Raw genomic sequence first — 17,632 nt, 5'->3', positions numbered from 1 at the left:
CTGCCACATGCTGCATGAGGATTGAGTAAATGTGGAAATATATGAGTGAAGGTGAGCTTGATTTTTATTTTTTTTCCTTTTTTTTTTTTTTTTTTTCTCACAATCCATCTTTTAATACAATTTATTGCAAATTGAAATAACTTGCCCCAGGTCAAATGTTTTTTGCCTGTGATAGTAAGTGGTATCTCCACTCATGAGCTTTTTCATCTTATCTTCTCCCTCTGGTCTATTTGGTAAGCAGGAGAGAGTGTATGGGTGTCTGGGAGCCAGGTAGGTTCAACCCAACAAAGTGATGTGCAATAATATGTATATAGGATTATACATGCATATATGCATTTCTTATATCTATACACTCAATGAGACTTCAGGTAACACCATGATGGAGTTCTGGTGTGGAGGTGATTGGGCAGTCTCTTCTTTCTTAGGCCAAGGTATATGGCTCCTTAATGTTTGTGTGTTGTTTTTATGAAATACAGCATGTTTTGTTATTGGCTGGAATGGCCTGCCTGGATTTTTCTTCTGTGTTAAGGCTAAACTGCATCAATGAATTCTTCATCTGGAAATCTGATCCCACATCTGGATACTTCAACAGATCTCAGAGGAGTTATTTGGCTTTGTCTGCTCCTAGCTGTTGAGACCATCAAAGATAGAATTGCTCCACTACACGTTTTATTGAAAAGGAGGTAATGGTGGCCTATGGAGAAATAGGTGCCTGTAATTGTAGTAAGGAAGTATAAATTTGTGCTGCCTTTCTAAAACGTTGTAGGGAGCTGACTGCTGTTGTTTCTTGCTGGTTCTATGTGAAGACCTTTTGGTATGAGGAATAACTAAATGTCATGAAACTGTGGTTTGAGAGAGATGTCAACAGTGGACTATGTTTCACAATAACATTGTTTCTTAATGAAAACACTTTAGTAAGTGCAGATCGTTTTTGTGACTTATGACCTCCTAATCACTCAAATCTCACATCTTATTTTCCTCCTGGAAAATTACAGCTGCTAGTGAAGCAGTTGTAAACATGCAGATATGTTGACTTACTGTGATTTTTGTCAAGACCTTTAAATGTGAACTGTTGAGTCTGCTGTATTAATGCATCCATTCCTATTTTCTTGATTCATGGCTCTGTTGTCAACGTTTTACCTGTTACAACCTGCCTGAATTTTTTAAAATCCTTCTTTTATCAGATTTTTTTTTTATTATTTCCTGATCTTTCATCCATAAGAGACTTAATTTATAGTTGAAATGAATGTGTTACTAGACATCTTCAAGCTAAATGAAGCAATTTGTTTGTATTACTTGGTAAACTGACAACTAGTCATTTCAGGAGGAGGACAATGTAGTTCGGAAACTGTAGCATCTGTTGATAGTCTGATAAAAGTTTCCACTTAGATTGTATTAGTACTGGTGGAATAAAATGTCTATGACTCCAGCTTTAGTTTGTGTTCTAATTTTGTTAGCACTCCTAGTGATCAAGCTGAGTTGGATCCAGAGGAATCAAGTTTATTTTGGTGTGTTCATAGCCTTAATTAATAGAACTTTTTCATTGAGTCAGTGATCTCAGGGCAGACGGGTCTCTAAAAGACTTCCAACTATGTATTAATTAGTGAAAACTTTCAGTGTCAAGAAAAGCTTTCCTTGTGAAGTGCTACCAAGCTCCATTTTCAACTTCTGCCTAGCACACTAGGTGCCCTATATTTGTATACAAAATTGTACAAGAAAAACATGAAAAACCAAATCTTGCCCTAATGTTGTTTTTTTTGTTGTTGTTTTTTTTTTTTCATTAACCATCATGAAGAAAGTGTGAGCAATCAGGATACAAAGCAAAAGGAGGGGGGAGTGGAGAGGGGAAACAAAACAAAACAAAAAAAAACACCAACAGCTTAAGTGAACATTTATCTCTAAGCACTGCCAGCATAGGCACTGTTGGGTTTGTGCGGGTACTGCTGCCAAATGTTTTGGAGGCATTTTAAGAAAGCTTGAAGGAAGTGAAATAAGCTTACACTGTTTGAGCAGATCCTCCAAATTGGCTATCAGAAGGAATAAGAATGCAGTTTTGAATGTAGAGAGCAGTATAAGACAAGTGGAGGTATTCGGGCTTTGACCTGTTAGATAACTAGTCACACACATAATGCCTCTTGTACAGATTTAGTTCCCCATCACGTGCGACTTAGTCTCGATTGACCTGGACAAAGATCCCCCTGAGAGAATGGCTGCAGGGAGATCACCCTCACTGTGCTGTAGTGAGTGGTTAGCCACCTTCTCCATTGAAGTGTACCCCATTTGGAAGGTGTCAATGAAGCTCAATTAGCAGTGTCATGCTGCAATCTTTTATGAGTATTTCCTGACAAATACTGTACGCTTGATGGCCTCACCAGAAGTTGAATAGTTAACCATAATTTGTTTAACTAACTAGATGCAAATTCTTGTGATTAAGAATGCTTGTCTGCTATCCGTTCTGAATGACTTCATCTTCCTATACTTTGCTGCTGGGTAAGTATAAAGGATTCCTTCATGTAGGTGGTTTCAGAGCAATACGTCGCTCCACTCATCATAGTATCAGTGCTGACATATGCATGCCAGGGGTTTGTGTTCTGAATCAGGACTGAAATAGCTGAAAACATGCAACTCTTTCCCTAGCTTTGTACATCCTGTGACAAACATGCTGCGGTGTTATTACAATGGAACCTAGAAGTTCTGAGTCTTTGGATCTGCTTTAGCTTTCCTTCAGAGTTAGGAAGGTCTTGTTCATTTACAGCAGGTAAAGTGAAACAATACCTAGTCAGTAACGTTGGTAGGTGGAGATGCTCTATAACAGTGTCATGTTTGTTCTGGTGTGCTTATGGCAAGTTCTGCATCTCCTGCCATCAATTTGTAGCAGAAAATTGTGATCTTGTGTATGTGATATCTTCCTAATGTTACCCTTGGATCAGTTAATATTCAGTTCCCAATGATTATATTTAGTTTGTCTTTTTCAGTAGAACAAAATAGCATTTGGGATCCTGTGCTTCATAATATGACTCTCCAGCTGTCCTTGCCATATATTGACTGATTCAAGTCTGCCAGATGCCGTGCTTCTATTTTACCAATGGCACAGCTTTTTCTTTTTTACTTTTTCCCCCTCCTTCTTCTAGTCTTACATTTTACAGTGAGGTCAGTTAGTCACTAGATAGAAACAAGGCGTTCTTGTTGCCTGGATGTCAGCTGGTTGGTGCTGAGGGTAGTGTTTGGGGAACATGAGCAATGATTGCTCCTTATGGTAACCTCAGCTCACGTTCAAAGCACAGGACATCAGTAGTAACATCCTGCTGTGGTAGCTGAGTGTTCGGCTTTTAAGCTCTGATACACAGTAAATGTATTCATTCTGTGGAGAAGAAGCCAGTCAGGACCCTTCCTTTCTTTTTGTGCTTCTGGGGATTCAGTGGCCAGAGGCAAAAGCTACCTACTAGTTAATTCATGCAGATGTTGTTGATCCTGCCCTAAATAAGAACTGCTAGGAAATAGGTCATGAGACGCTTCCTGTGAGAAGCAGATAGTTTATATTTTTGTAAAAAATGTAAAGGCGGAAAGATGTAGATAAGCTTGCAATTGAAATAACTTAGAAAAGAATCACAGTATCTATTGACAAAAGCCCAGAAGTACTCCTCAAATCCAGAGTAAAGTGTATCTTGCTCTTTGTTATTGTACGAAGTGGAGTTCTTGGACTACTGTCAGCTGTGCAGGTGGCTGGAAACTCTGAAACTCTGGGAAGTTTCAGCTATATCTTCTAACTGAGGAAAAGTGAAAAAACATTGTTCAGGTTGAGTCAGAGAGGCATGTGGCACTGGTCCATGGTGATAAATGCAGTGGTAGAAGGCTCTGGGGGAAGAAGTGTGCTGTGCTTTAGTTGTATGCAGTGTGAACTGATAACTTAGCATTGACAAAGATGTCAGACTGAGATTATTCCTTGAACAGAAAAGACAGACCCTGAGCAGAGAAGGTCTGAGTAGTCAGTGCAGTGATGGCAATTGAACGTGTTCTGCAGTGAGATCCAGAGGCAAGCTACCAAGGAAAGAGATGTGAAAATAGAGAGCCTTGATGCAGGATGAAGGTCCAATTTGGGAAAAATAAGAAGAGGTAGGATGGAAGGATGGAGGAAGAGTGTCTTATCCTATTTGAGGAATAGAAGAGTTGCCTGGGAAAGAAGATGAAGATGGAGCACTGGTCCCAAGGCTTGGCAGGAGATGAACCATTGAACTTTGGATTTGAAGTATTTTCACTGGAATGTGATGGCTGAGAGTTTAATTTTTGAGGATTGATGTAATCAGAGTAAAACAACTCCAGCAACACTACAAAATAAATGATGGAAGAGGAGGCCCATTTAGAGGATTGGTGGGGGAAAAAGCACGTTTCTGTTGAGAGGAATTAAAGCAATTGAAGGTTAGAAGATGTTTTCAGATGGAAATACCAGGACTTCAGGAATTTGGAAAAGACAGTAGGATGAATGAGGTTTGGTGGGAGAAGAGCAAATAATGCATGTTTATCTTTGCCCAACTTGGCTTGCAGAGCTTCCATTCCTCAGGCTGTGCTCTCTCTGATGGCGTCCTGATAATTTTTTTTTCTTCTTAAATAGAATTAAGGCTCAGAAAGCGTGAGGCATGAACCAGTAGATAAATGTGATTGGAATATGACTCCAAATTCAACTCTCTCCAACTGAAGTATTTAAATAGATAAAAGATATGGAAAAGGTATATCAGTCTGGTTAAAGTGGAAAGAGAAGATGAGGATCTAGGGATGGAGATTATCTATGTGGTTTTATGTTAAGGGAGATGAAGGAGTTCAAGGTAGTGGGAATTGCTACTGTATACCCAAAAGTATGAGTGGAGGGCCAAGGGTGTACAAATATCAACACTGTGGCCTTTCTACTACTTCCAAGTTGTGATGTCTCCTGCTATAAGACAGCAGGGGGAAGAAAACAATGTTCTAATGATGTGTGCTGAAGGAACAAATGATGAGTTACCTGTTTATTTATTCATTTTGGGGCACTCCAGTACGGAAAGAACATTGAGGTGCTGGAGCAGGTCCAAAGAAGTGCAACAGGGCTTGTGAAGGGCTTGGAGAACATGCCCTACGAGGAGAGACTGAAGGAACTGGGGCTGTTTAGTCTGGGGAAAAGGAGGCTGAAGGGAGACCTTATTGCTCTCTTCCCACATCTGAAAAGTGATTACAGTGAGAGTGGGGTTGGTCTCTTCTCACTGGTGACAGGACGAGAGGAAATGGGCTCAAGTTGTGCCAGGGTAAGTTTAGTTTGGATAACAGGAAACACTTTACAGCAAGGGTTGTTAAGCACTGGAATAGGCTCCCCAGGAGGTGGTTGAGTCACCATCCCTGGATGTGTTTAAAAACTCTTTGGATGTGGTGCTCAGGGACATGATTTAGCGGAGGGTTGTTAGGGTGGTGTGGTTAGGTTGTGGTTGGACTTGATGATCTTTAAGGTCTTTTCCAACCTGAGTGATTCTACGATTCTATGTTGGGGCAAGGGAGAGAACGAGCAAAGAAAGTTGTGAAGTTGAGACAACAAATATAAAGTGAAAACTAAACTGTCTGTAAAATCCCTGTACAAGTTATTACATAATTCCTGCCTTTCTGACTGTAGGAAGATGGATTTCTTTACTACATTTCTCTCACGTGTTGTTACTAAGTTAGAACAGGGATTTCTTTAAAAGCTGATCTGTGCTTCCCACTCCCTGTTTGTGGCAAGGAGTTCTCTGTACCACGTACAAGCAGACAATGTCTGTGCAGACTATTTGTCCTCCTACATAAATGCTGAGGGCATCTTGCTTGTTTTACGCTTGAAAGGAAGACTTGTTCTGTGGTTTGGACTCAAAACAATGGATTACTTTTTTCTTCTCCACTCCATTAGCTGGAAAAAAATACATAAAGCACAGCAGCTCTGAGTTCATTTAATTGAATTGCTAGAAGCCTTTGTATGTTCCAAACAAATATTTGGTAATTATTTTACAAAAGAATATTTTTTGGCTCACAGAATACATACAAGAGAAAAAGAAGCTCTTGATGAAAATTCCCCTCCCTTAGGGTGCTGTTTCTCTTTCACTCATTTGAAATGAGAGCAATGGTGACAGGGTAGTCAGAAGAATCAGAGATAACCTGATGGGACTGAAGAGAGTGAATCTGAGGAGTGAACAGCGTGGCCTTTGAATGGCAATGTAAATGAATGGTGGCTTCTGTTTTTGGTTATTGTAATTAAACTGGCACGCTTAATTCTTCCACCCTTGCAGTGCTTACATGCTCATTCCACGTCGCCTGGGCACGTGCTGTGCCTCACCCTTGTTTGCAGTGCCAGTTGAGTGAGAGACAGCAGTTCCTTACAAAGCCTTGCACATGCTGATTGCTTGGTTTATCCAGCTGGCCAGGGTGTTTTCATCTCCTTCATTGTTCAGTGATTTCACAGATTGAATGACCACTTCCAGAGCCTGCATGTGGTCTGCCATGCAGGGCCAGCTGCCATTACCTGCTGTGCTTGTGGCCCTTTTCTGCAGTCGGTCAGATGGACTTGCCCATTAGTCACGGGGTGAGGGAGGGACTGAATGGTACAGCTTGTGCAGGTTTTGTTCCTTGGCAAACCAGGCTCACAGTTTCACGTGTAAAAGCTGGTTTCTAAAATCTCTCTATGGAATATAGGCTTAGCTTAGTTTTAAGCCCTGATTAAAAACAACCCAGTTTATGACAATAGGTACCTCCTTAGGATGATTGTATTGCTTGGAAGAAGCTTGTTATCAAACTCCCAAAGGTTACTGAGCTGGTAGCTGTCACTGACTAAAAGCATAAAACCCATCATTTAAGGACTAACGTGGGTGTCCCGGTTTTTGTTTTTAAAAACTGTCTTCAACTGCGATCTTTATTTTCAGTTGGCTACTTTGAGAACTAGTTTATTCAAGTTAATAAATCAAGATACTGAACAGACAGGAGGGCATGCTTTCCACCTATAGTAAGAAAGTAAGGCCTTATAGGATGTTGTAGCCTAAAAACATAAGAACCTCATGATCAGAAGAAGCTTGCTTGCACTGTCTCTCCACTTAAATCTGAACAGTGTCTTTGCAGTTTAAACTATACCAGATAACAAACTTGGTTAATATATTCTTTCACATCCTGAAGAATTTCACGTACTATGTAGAGGAATACCACTGGTACAATCGTGAAATTAACCTTGTGATTCTAGTCTGTTTGCTGCTTTGACTGTACATAAGCCTCATGATGGAAAGAAATCAAGCTACTCTCATGCTTCTGGAGTGTACATGGGTGATATTTTTTATTTCTTGAGGTCTTGGTCACGAAGACCTTGAGGCATGGCAGAGAGTAGAATCAGGTAGCATAGCTGGGAGCCAGAGAAGTTTACCACTTAGCTTGGTAGAGGTGAGCTTTTGTTCCACCTACAGCTGAGAGAAGCTGAAGAGATAGGAAACAAGATGTGAGTTGGAGAGGAAACTGAGTAATAGCAGGATCAAGATATTAGTTCCTCCAGTGGGTCTTATTTTTTAAATTCTCTGCTGACAGCTAGTAGGGAAGAGTGCAAACGCATCCTTTGCACTATACAAATGATTTCCATAAACTGTTGTAGAGGAAACATCTGTGGGTGGAAAACATCCTGTAACAGATAATACACGGAAAGAGTAGTGAACTGACCTGCTGTATACTTGCTTGTATTGTAAGTATAATGCACCATCTCTGCACACTCTTGCTTGCAAAATTGTTGCTCTTTGCAATTTTCCCCTAAAAAGTGATGTGATACAAACAGTTACCACTGCAACTTCCTGACTCTCAAACAGCACTGATGCCTCTTGTTTTACTTCTTTCTTCTCTTTACCTTTTCTATACAGTCAAAGTATCGGCAGTAGAAGTCACCACACCAGAGGAGATATTTGTGGAGAATGAAACAGACGTAAAGCTTCCATGCACGTTTACATCCGTGGAGGTGATCAGCAGTGCAGCATCTGTTTCTTGGAGTTTTCAACCAGAGGGAGCAGCAACTCGTATCTCAGTAAGAAATGGCTGTAGGGAACCTAGCGGGGGTGGGAGGCTGTGAAACTATGCAGAGATCTTCTGCTTGGTTTTAAAGGCAGTAAATATGGATTGAAGCCTTCTTTCATGTGTCTTGTCTCCATCATCTGATTTCAGTGTGACTTTATTTTGTTTTTTAAGAGCTGCTTAAGAGTATTGCAACATGCTAGATCTTGGCAAAGGCTGGGGCATGCAGCAGCTCCAAAAGGTACTAGAAGTTTTTCAGTCAGAGGAGCAGTATGTTCAAGTGGTAGCCATATAGAGGAAGCAGATGAGCATCTGGGAATCGTAGAAATTCTGTATCCTCTTGTACAATACATAACACTATAATAGTGACAATTTGGATTACGTGAGCAGTTTCACAGTTCATTTCCAAGTATATGTTGCTTATTTTCTGCATTTGTACTGCTTAAGTTCCCTTTAAAAGGGTTTGGAGTACCAGACTCCCTAGTTTCAGAATGGGCAACCTTCAGATCAAGGTAGGAACAGGTAAAAAGATGGGAGATGGCTTGGATGGAAAGAGGACTGGCTTGTAACCAGTTTCTTCTGTGGAACAGGAACTCCTTTATAAAGAGGGCTGTAGAAAAAGGAAGTTGAAATATAGTCCTAGATTTCTTTAACCAAGCTCCAGAAGCTGAACTGCAGAGAATTCAGATTGAGTTTTAGTCGAGCTAAGATTGTTTCATTCTCTTTCAGAATGTGAGACAAAGAATGAATAATCTCCTGTAATACAGCCTTGATCACTCTCTAAGGTTATGTTCAGTGCTTAAACATCCCATATGTCTGAAAGCAGACTGCTGTCCTGTAGAGCTCTTCTACTGCTGTAACTTATAAATTTGGACAGGTATAATGAGAAAAGGTGCAGTTTCTCCTTGAAAGATTTTTTTATTCAACTTTAAGGATTTAGCTCTTTTCTGATTTTTAGGTGACTATATTTAATCACCTTAAAGGTTTCTGGAACACAACTAGATGCACTATAAATTGCTAGTGGAGTATTCTGGGAAACAGAGGGGAGGAAGGTATTGTCTGTTAATTAAGCTATACTGTGGTTGTGAGTCACACACAGTAATACACAAGATAGGAAACTTGGTATCCTTTTCCTGCTAGGCCAAGCAAGGTTTCCTTTGCCTGAAAGACAGATGGCTGTGATCCAGAACAGTTCTATACTTTAATTATCCCCAGTTTACGAATATTTTTCTCTTCTCCTCAGCTCTTTGTCTGCCAAATACTATGTCCTCAAAAATGAGAGAAAGGAAGAACAAAGAAAACCAAACCTTGCAGTCTATTATGATAGTATAATTGAGGCATAAGCCATAGCATTTGTTACATGATTAAGATGCAGCAAGCCAAATTAATGTGGTGAGGCAGGAGGCAAAACAGAAGAAAAACATAAAATCTGTAATACTAGCTGAGTATTATATAGTGAATTCTAGGATAATGCTGTAACAGCAAGAAAGTATAGTGTCTCCATAATATCTAATTGAATTGTTCTTATATCTTCTCTTCCTTTACTACAGTTTTTCTATTACTCTAATGGAAAGCCGTACACTGGAAAGGACATACCATTTAAAGACAGGGTCACTTGGGCTGGAGATCTTAACAAGAAAGATGCTTCTATCAGTATATCAAACATGCAGTTCCAGGACAATGGCACTTATATTTGTGATGTCAAGAACCCACCTGATATTGTTGTCAAACCAGGAGAAATCCGGCTTAGAGTTGTGGAGAAAGGTATTCATCCTCTGTGATTTTATTTTACATTTTTTTCCCTCTTCTGTACTTGTTTCACTTTTCTGGGGGGAGGGGGACCATGTTTTTTTTTTTTTTTAGTTTTGGAACCCATGAAGTATGTGTACTAAAGAATGTGGGGAGAGGGAGAGGGAAAAATCTGCCCTGAGCTTCTACTGATAGGCAGTGAGATACTACTATCTTCCATGCAAAGGTGTTTGTGTTGGATGTGCACTTAATCTGTTTCACACATATATTCTTATATTATCCGTACTGACTCTAACAAACTGAGAGGGCTGGCTACTTTCAGTCATTTAATTCTGACTATTATTATTCACTAACAGTTATCGCAGTTCAAGAGCACTTAGATTCCATATGTCAATTTGGCTCTTTATTTCCCCTGGCCACCCAAAACATATGGTTTTTCTACATAAGCTGGAGGTCAGCCAAGGTATGACAGTTCCTGCAAAGAAACAGTTCTCACAGTGATCAGATTTTCAAATTTGTATTTAATAAGACGACAAATGTTGAATTCATAAATGACAGTGCTGATACTGCTATTCCACTAGATTTTAATACGTTAGAGGAGATGATCATGTGCATTCCCTAGTTTAGAATGATCCTGCTGCCATAAAACGTATATTTACTCTGTGTACTGTAGGCAAGGTCTACATCCACCTCTTTTACAGAGTAGCTCAAGTTGGATGAGACCTTTTGGAGGTTGCTAAGTGCTTTCTGTTTCGTAGAATTTTGAAATGTATATATAATAGGTCAGTTTATTTTCTTATACTGTACTAAAAGTCTATGAAGAAGCAAAGACATTCTGTCTCGGCAAAGCCTGTTCGTTTGTTTAATTTGAGTTAAAATCTGAAGACACTTCAGTACATTAATTCAGCTGATATTTTTTTGTCAGACTTGCATGCTGGCTTCAGTGAGATAAGGAAAAATGAAGCCTGAGGATCATCTGTGAACAATCAAATGGAGTTTAGTATGCATGGATGACTCTGCATTTCATAGAACCATAGAATATCCCAAGTTGGGAGGAAGCCCCAGGGATCAGCAACTCCAACTCTTGACTCCGCAGAGGATCACCCAAAAAATCAGACCCTATATCTGATGGTGTTGTCCAGACACTTCTTGAAGTCTGGCAAGCTCAGTACCATGACCACTACCCTGGGGAGCCTGTTCCAGTGCCTGATCACCCTCTCAGTGAAAAATCTTTTCCTGATTATCTAACCCTGACCCTCCCCTGACACAGTTCCATGCCATTTCCTCGGGCCCTGTCACTGTCACATAGAGCAGAGCTCAGCGCTGCCCCTCCACTCCCTGTGAGGGTCTGCAGCTGCCATGAGGCCTCCCCTCAGCTCCTCTGCTCTGTGCTGAACCAACCAGGGGACCTCAGCTGTTCCTCATGTGTCTTGCACTCTGGACCTTTCACTATCTTTGTTACCCTCTTTTGGACGCTCTCTAATAATTTTATCTCCTTTTTTGTACTTTGGTGCCCAAAACTGCACTCTGTGCTCAAGTTGAGGCCTCAATACTTTGTATCGCATGGAGCAGGCTGCAACAATTCGGACCTTTTTGAACACCTTGTAAACAGATTTTCAAACTGTAGGCCAATAGCTGTAGCTATAATCCTATTTTGCCTTCTGACTGTACATGAAAGTACTACTCATGTAATAGGTTGTAGCACATCCAGATCTGAGCTCATCTCTACTTTTTTTCCTCTTTATATAAATTTACTTGTTCTGAATCATTTATCTGGCATTGTACGTTAATCAATGGCACTGTCAGGACTTAACCTGAGTAAGCAGTTTAGCGCTACACAGCTGCTTGGTTCCCTCCTCCCCCTGCAGGGGGAAAAGGGGGAGGAAATTAGGAGGGCAAAAGTTAGAAAACTTGTGGTTTGAGATCAAGACAGCTTCATAAGAAAGAAGAAAAATAAAAGAGGGGAAAAAACAACAACCTGCAACCAAGCAAATAAACTCAATCAATGCACAGTGCAGTTGTTCACACTACCTGACCAACGCCTAGCCAGTCCCTGAACACCAACAGTTCTCCTGGCCAAGTTCCCCCTGGTTTTGTTGTTGAGAATAACATTATATGGTACAGAGTATTTTAACTGGTGGTTTCTTCTCCAGCTTCTTATGCACCCCCAGTTGTCCCCCTAATAGGACAGTGAGAGAAACTGTTATAAAACCCATGACTCTGTGTAAGTACTGCTCAGCAACAACTGAAACATCATTGTATTGTTATTACTATTCTCATTACAAATGTAAAGCATTATACCATACCAGCTACTATGAAGAAATTCTACTCCAACCAAAATGAGGACAGTATCCACCCCTTATTCCATATCATTTATGTCATGCCTGGGTACTGTGCTTTCCAATGCATCCCCCAGCAGCTACTACCAGCTATTGGACTCTAATACATAGTAAGGCAAGCAAGCCCCATGCAAGCATGGAGGCCTGCATACTAGCAGCTAAGCAGCTCTAGCATCTATTTGTTCTCCACAATCCAATAAAATCTGTAATCATCTCACAGGATTTGACTTGGCTAAGCAGCAAAGTACCACACCACTGCTTGCTTGTTCTTTTTTGTTCAGTGAATGGAGAAAGAGAATTGGGAATCATGAGGGCAGAAGTTAGAAAGACAGCTTAATAGGAAAGGAAACCAACAACAGCAGCTTAAATAACCCAATCTCACAAGTGATGCACCACACGATTGCTTAGTACCAGCCAACTGCTACCCAGCCAGTCCACAAGCAATGACAGCACACCCAGCCATCTATCCAGTTTTATTGTTGAGCATGGCATCGTGTGGTACAGAATATTCCTTTGATCCTCTGATCTTGGGTCAGCTGCCCTGTGAATGTCCTACATGGTCATGCATACCTCACACGTTTAAATTATCTTAGACCATAGGTGCTTGGCTGGCCTTACATTTTGGTTTAGTCATCTGATATATTGCTGTTGCTGGCTCAGCTGCTCAAAATTGCTAAGCTAACTCAGCTGATTTTCATTGCAGTGCCTCCACAGCATTTGCTCAAAGGCTCGGCTCCTTCAATTACACTGGAAGGACCCTGTTGGTGAGGAGAGAAGGAAGGCTGTTGTTACGTTAGCATACGTGAATCTGGGAAGCACTACTATTCAAAGCCTAAATTATATGAATTTGTAGGCAATTCCAAGTCCTCTACGTTAGGTTGTCCCCTACCTGTAACAGGAAGCTACTTAAAACAGTGCTTGACACAGCTTGTGTTACCTGGAAGCAGTCCATCTTTGATCTGAACTCTCATGAGAAGAAAACTAGAGTTGTTTTATGGAAATTGTTATCCTTACCTTCATTTGAAAGCTTCAGTTTATGAAATAGGGACGAAACTAATCCTACTAGCACATTGTCAGAGAAAATGGGATGCTTTGAATTAAGGTGATTTTTAGCGAAAAACATCCCTTGAAAAGACTGACTTTTTGACTTATGTTAAGCCATGAATTTACACATCAGCTTTGAAAGCTAACACTTAGGTATGTAACTGGGACTATCTTTTACAAGGAAATCATTGACTGCTCTGCCCTGTTTATGAGTGTTTATGAGGAATTCATGTCAGTGCAGTACTGAAGAACATCAGAAAAGAAGGGGTAGGAGGCATAATTCTCCAAGTAAGCTATGTGGTCATGAAATTATGAAAGCCTTTCTGTAGTCTGTAGGATTGTGTTCTGAAAGGCAGTAAAGCCTCTAGGTTTACAAACAGTTGCATCTTGCAACCTTTTAAAAACTCTGTCAACAGAACTTCTGTTTTTGATCCAAATCCGGCCAACTGAATCAAAGAAGCAACAAATCTGCCAGGTTACATGGTGTCATCATTTTAATATCACTTTTTCAGCAGATAACACTATAGCTTTAGATTGCTACTTTCTTGTTATGAACGTGTTGTTTTTGCTTTATTTTTCTCCCTTGAGTACATGACAGGAGGTGGTCTGCTGACAGAAATACATGTCTCTTTTGATACTTCTGCAAACAAAAAAATTATCCCCTGGAAAGGGGAAGAAAAACAAAAACTGTGAACTCCCACTTCTTAAATGCCTCAAAATAAATATGTTTATCTTTGCATGAGGCTGAAAAGCATTATTATTTGTAAGACTCTTCTCCTTCATGGCAGATGGATCTTTGGGTTACCAGGTTTGTAAAAGAAAGGATGTCTTCTTCTATGTTGTGGCACTTACGTCTTCATCTTTAATTTCTTTCTGAAACTTGTTGTTACAAACTGGTATCAAATACTGGAGGAAGCTAGGAAAGCTGCCAATAGGATACTCAGTCAAATGGGGGTATGTATCAATTGGACAGATCAGTACATTGGGAAAGGTGTTACAGCAAAGGTGTGATGATACCTGGCACAATAGAGAGGTGCTATAAAGGAAGGAAAGAAGATTGCTCACTCTTATCAGAAGATTCTAGGCTCATAGAGGAAAACTTCTGCAAGAAGAAATCCTTCCCCCATAGCAATCAGCCTTTAAATGAGATCTAAGAGCGGTGCAGCCAGGCTCCACCCCTTCTGGTCACACAGCTGAATTGCTTTCACCTGTGCTTCCCAGGGCTGACCAGGTCCTTTCCCCAGGTGATCAATCAATGGTTTAGGCCATGACTCAACAGTTTACCATACAGGGTATCGTTAGTAAAATGGCTAGGGATCATGTAACCCTTTTCTTGGAAGTCATTAAAGTCAAAATGAACAATACTAGATGTTGTGTGGTGCCCTTGCACCATCACGGTACTGTATTGTGCTATTCCCTTCTATACAGGTGTGTCAAAACGGAATTGATCTACATACTACAAACTTGTTGGGAATGCTTTGTATAAGCATGCTATGTGGTCCTGGCTGGAACAAATCCAGCCCACCTTTCAAATGGATTGTTTAGCCTGCAAAAAAGATAAAAGACTCAGGGAGATCTTACCAATGATTATTAATATCTAGTGAGAGAAAGTATCCGAAGAAGACTGAGCTACGATCTTTAGAGACAGGAGAAGCAGCAATGGACAGACTTGCCAATACGATAAATTCTATCTCAACATAGGAAAACACATTTTTACTATAAATGTGATTGAGCACTGGAGTGGACTTACAGAGAGTTTGTGGAGCCTCCATCATTGGAGATAGTGAAAACCCAACTGGAGAGAGTACAGAGAAGGCTGCGTAAGCTGACCCTTCTCGGACCGGGGGATTGGCCTAGATGATCTTGAGACATCTGTTCCAACCTCAATGATTCTGTGATGGTCAGATCCAAGTGTCTGAGATGGATTTTCTATGTAATGTGTCGTACCTGTTGCATCTTATGCCAATTCACTGGAATTTGGTGCAGGTAGCTAGCATAGGAATGGATTCTGGTAAGAAGGCTTCCAATTGAAGATATTCATTGCATTAAGCAAGATGAGAGGGAGAATGTTGTTTGCAAATGAAAAAAGATATAATGGTGCTTTGTGTATTCTTTCTCTTGTAAATCTTTTGTACTCATTCTCTGATTGGCTTTTATTTCTGGCTGCTCTTTCTTGGCCTCCCCTTCCCCCAAATTGTACTGGGGAAAACGTGAGTAAAGCAATACTGTGTTCCTGTAAGCATATTGCTAATAACTTTCAGTGAACCTGACTTAAGAAGGAGAAGAATGACTCTATAAAAATGTATAGAGATGTATTTGAGACACCAGAAGCATGTATAAATGCTCTTAGAGTGATCGTGGGTAGTAATTGGGCTGACTGCTGCATGCTACCCAGAGAACACCCAGCATTCAGCACTCTTAGTTGATCAGTGATGTGCAAAGTGCTTTCCAGTATGCCTGCCTTTTCCTGTTGACCTCACTGAGAGCTACCAGATGAACATAACTTTTTTTCTCAAGTACAAAATAAGATAGGATTATTGTCATTATCACTTGTGTTCCTTCACATGTAAAAAATTCTCGATATAAAGTCTCTTCTGAAGGATGGTAACTTAAAGAATGCTCTTGGTGTCTGATTTGTTCATACATTATTCTGCTAGCTGCCTGCTATTGCTACCATTTAGGCCGCATGTTTTAATTCCTGGGTATGACATCAGTGCTTCTGCTGTAAAAGAATCCACAGTCAAGAACATGTGTCATTTGCACTTCTGTTATTCAGGGAATGCAGAAGAGTTGAATGTTTTCTCCCTTCTCTCCCCAGACAGCCTGCCTGCGTTCCCCATTGCCATGGTGGCAGGGATAGTCATCGGTACGGTTACAGGTCTCACACTGCTCATCTCTATTGTCGTGTGTCTTGTTATGAGAAAGAACAACTCTAAAAAACGTTACTCTGGGTAAGAGATCTCTCTCCTCACCTGTTAATGATGTGAGGAACAGCAGTAGGATCAGAGGGAGGGCTTAGAGGTGGGTAGGAGTTGGGTCAGCCAGGGCTTGGCAACCATGGCTAGATAAAAGGTACGGCCATGTCTTAGACTGATCATCTGTCTATAATGGTTATCTTTTTTGCTGTGCTTGAAAAGACCTACTGAGCATGAGTTACACTTGAAAATCAATAAATATGAACTGTTGATCCCCTGCCACAAACTTTTATGCCCTGTGAACACTTAATTGAAGATCCCCTAGCTGCTTTGTTCCCCTTTTCTAGTCCCTCATCCCTCTACCTTCCCCCTTGCCAAAGGAAAACTGCCACACATGAAATTTTAAGAAACAATCTGTTGAGATTAAGGCTGAATTTTTCAATTTCCAGTGTTACACTCCTAAGCCTGGAGTACACTTGCCAACATTGCGTTCATCACCACTCTAATAAGAAAGGAAGGAGTAGCCACTTCAAATCCATTCTCATTTGCTGTTTATTTCTAGTTAACTGTTGCCATCCCTGAAAAGTTTTTTTGTGTGTTAAAATATCTCCAAAATGAAGCATAAATCTTTTGAGGTGGCGATGAAAGAAAGCAACTAGACGTGATAAAAGCAAACTTGAGTCCTGTGGTGATGGAGCTTGGTGGTGGTAGGGGAAGCACTTTCTCGTTTCTCCTTCTCTAACTAGCTGGTTATTTCTCTAAGAAAGGATGAAAATTATGTCTTTAATCTTAGAAATGAAATCACAATTAATAACTTTTTTTCTGTTCTTTCCCCAACAAATATTCCTGCTTCCTGCAGGTTCTTTTGGTTGCCTGTAGGGTGGAAGAAAACAGCTCAAAAAATAAACTCGTGGAGATTTCTAAATTGAGCTTTACCTTCTCCTTCTCTCAGTTGGAGAGCTTAGAGAAAGTGAGTTGGCTTTTCCCAATGGTAAAGCCGAGTGCAGTGAAGGCAGTGGTATGTGCTCAAAATTGTGCGGAAAGTCTGCTTTCCACTTTCTGCATGCGTCCTTCCCCTGAAAACTGAGAAGGAGTGTCATGCACCAAAAGTGCACATGAGATGGTTCACATGCTTTGCTTCTGAGTGACCCTGCTGTTCAGTGTCCTCCTGCTGAAGAATATGTGCTGGAGCTGAGCCTGGAGAAGTAGCTTATGTGCTGTAATTTCTTGTCGTAGATTTAACTACTCTCTCAGGGAAGTAATCTCTGAAGATTAAATACTGCTTTTGATGACCATGCCAGCTCTGCATGACATGCTAAGAGAAATCAAATGTGCTGTGACCCCCTTCAATCTTACAGACTTTCTTCTCCATGATACTAACCTAGTGAGTGGTGGTAGTGGTGAGATGCACTTACTCTTGGATAACAACTGCCTTGAACTGAGGTGGGCTGGGGCACTGCATGGCCACAGTTTCCGTTCATGATCTGACTTTGGTGTTTTTTTGTTTTTTGTTTTTATTTTTCCTTTCTGCCTTGGTGTGCTGGGATCGGATCCTGCTTATCT

General features: G+C 40.6%; 1 protein-coding gene across 1 annotated transcript in view; it reads left to right on the top strand.

The window, feature by feature from the left end:
* The window catches only part of MPZL1 (myelin protein zero like 1), a gene marked incomplete at its 5' end in the record, with an annotated part of 37,271 nt that overhangs the window by 7,948 nt on the left and 11,691 nt on the right, over nucleotides 1-17,632 (top strand). Inside the window, 3 exons of the mRNA XM_085221433.1 lie at nucleotides 7,875-8,035; nucleotides 9,573-9,786; nucleotides 15,973-16,105. Of these exons, the coding sequence (XP_085077559.1) occupies nucleotides 7,875-8,035; nucleotides 9,573-9,786; nucleotides 15,973-16,105 (508 nt within the window). The remainder of the gene's footprint in view (nucleotides 1-7,874; nucleotides 8,036-9,572; nucleotides 9,787-15,972; nucleotides 16,106-17,632) is intronic.

The sequence above is a fragment of the Meleagris gallopavo genome, chromosome 1 (genome assembly GCF_905368555.1).
Source record: "Meleagris gallopavo chromosome 1, MGAL_WU_HG_1.1, whole genome shotgun sequence".
Taxonomy (NCBI): Eukaryota; Metazoa; Chordata; class Aves; order Galliformes; family Phasianidae; genus Meleagris; species Meleagris gallopavo.
Note: the sequence above shows the minus strand (reverse complement) of the source record. Positions and strands in the feature narration are given on the sequence as shown.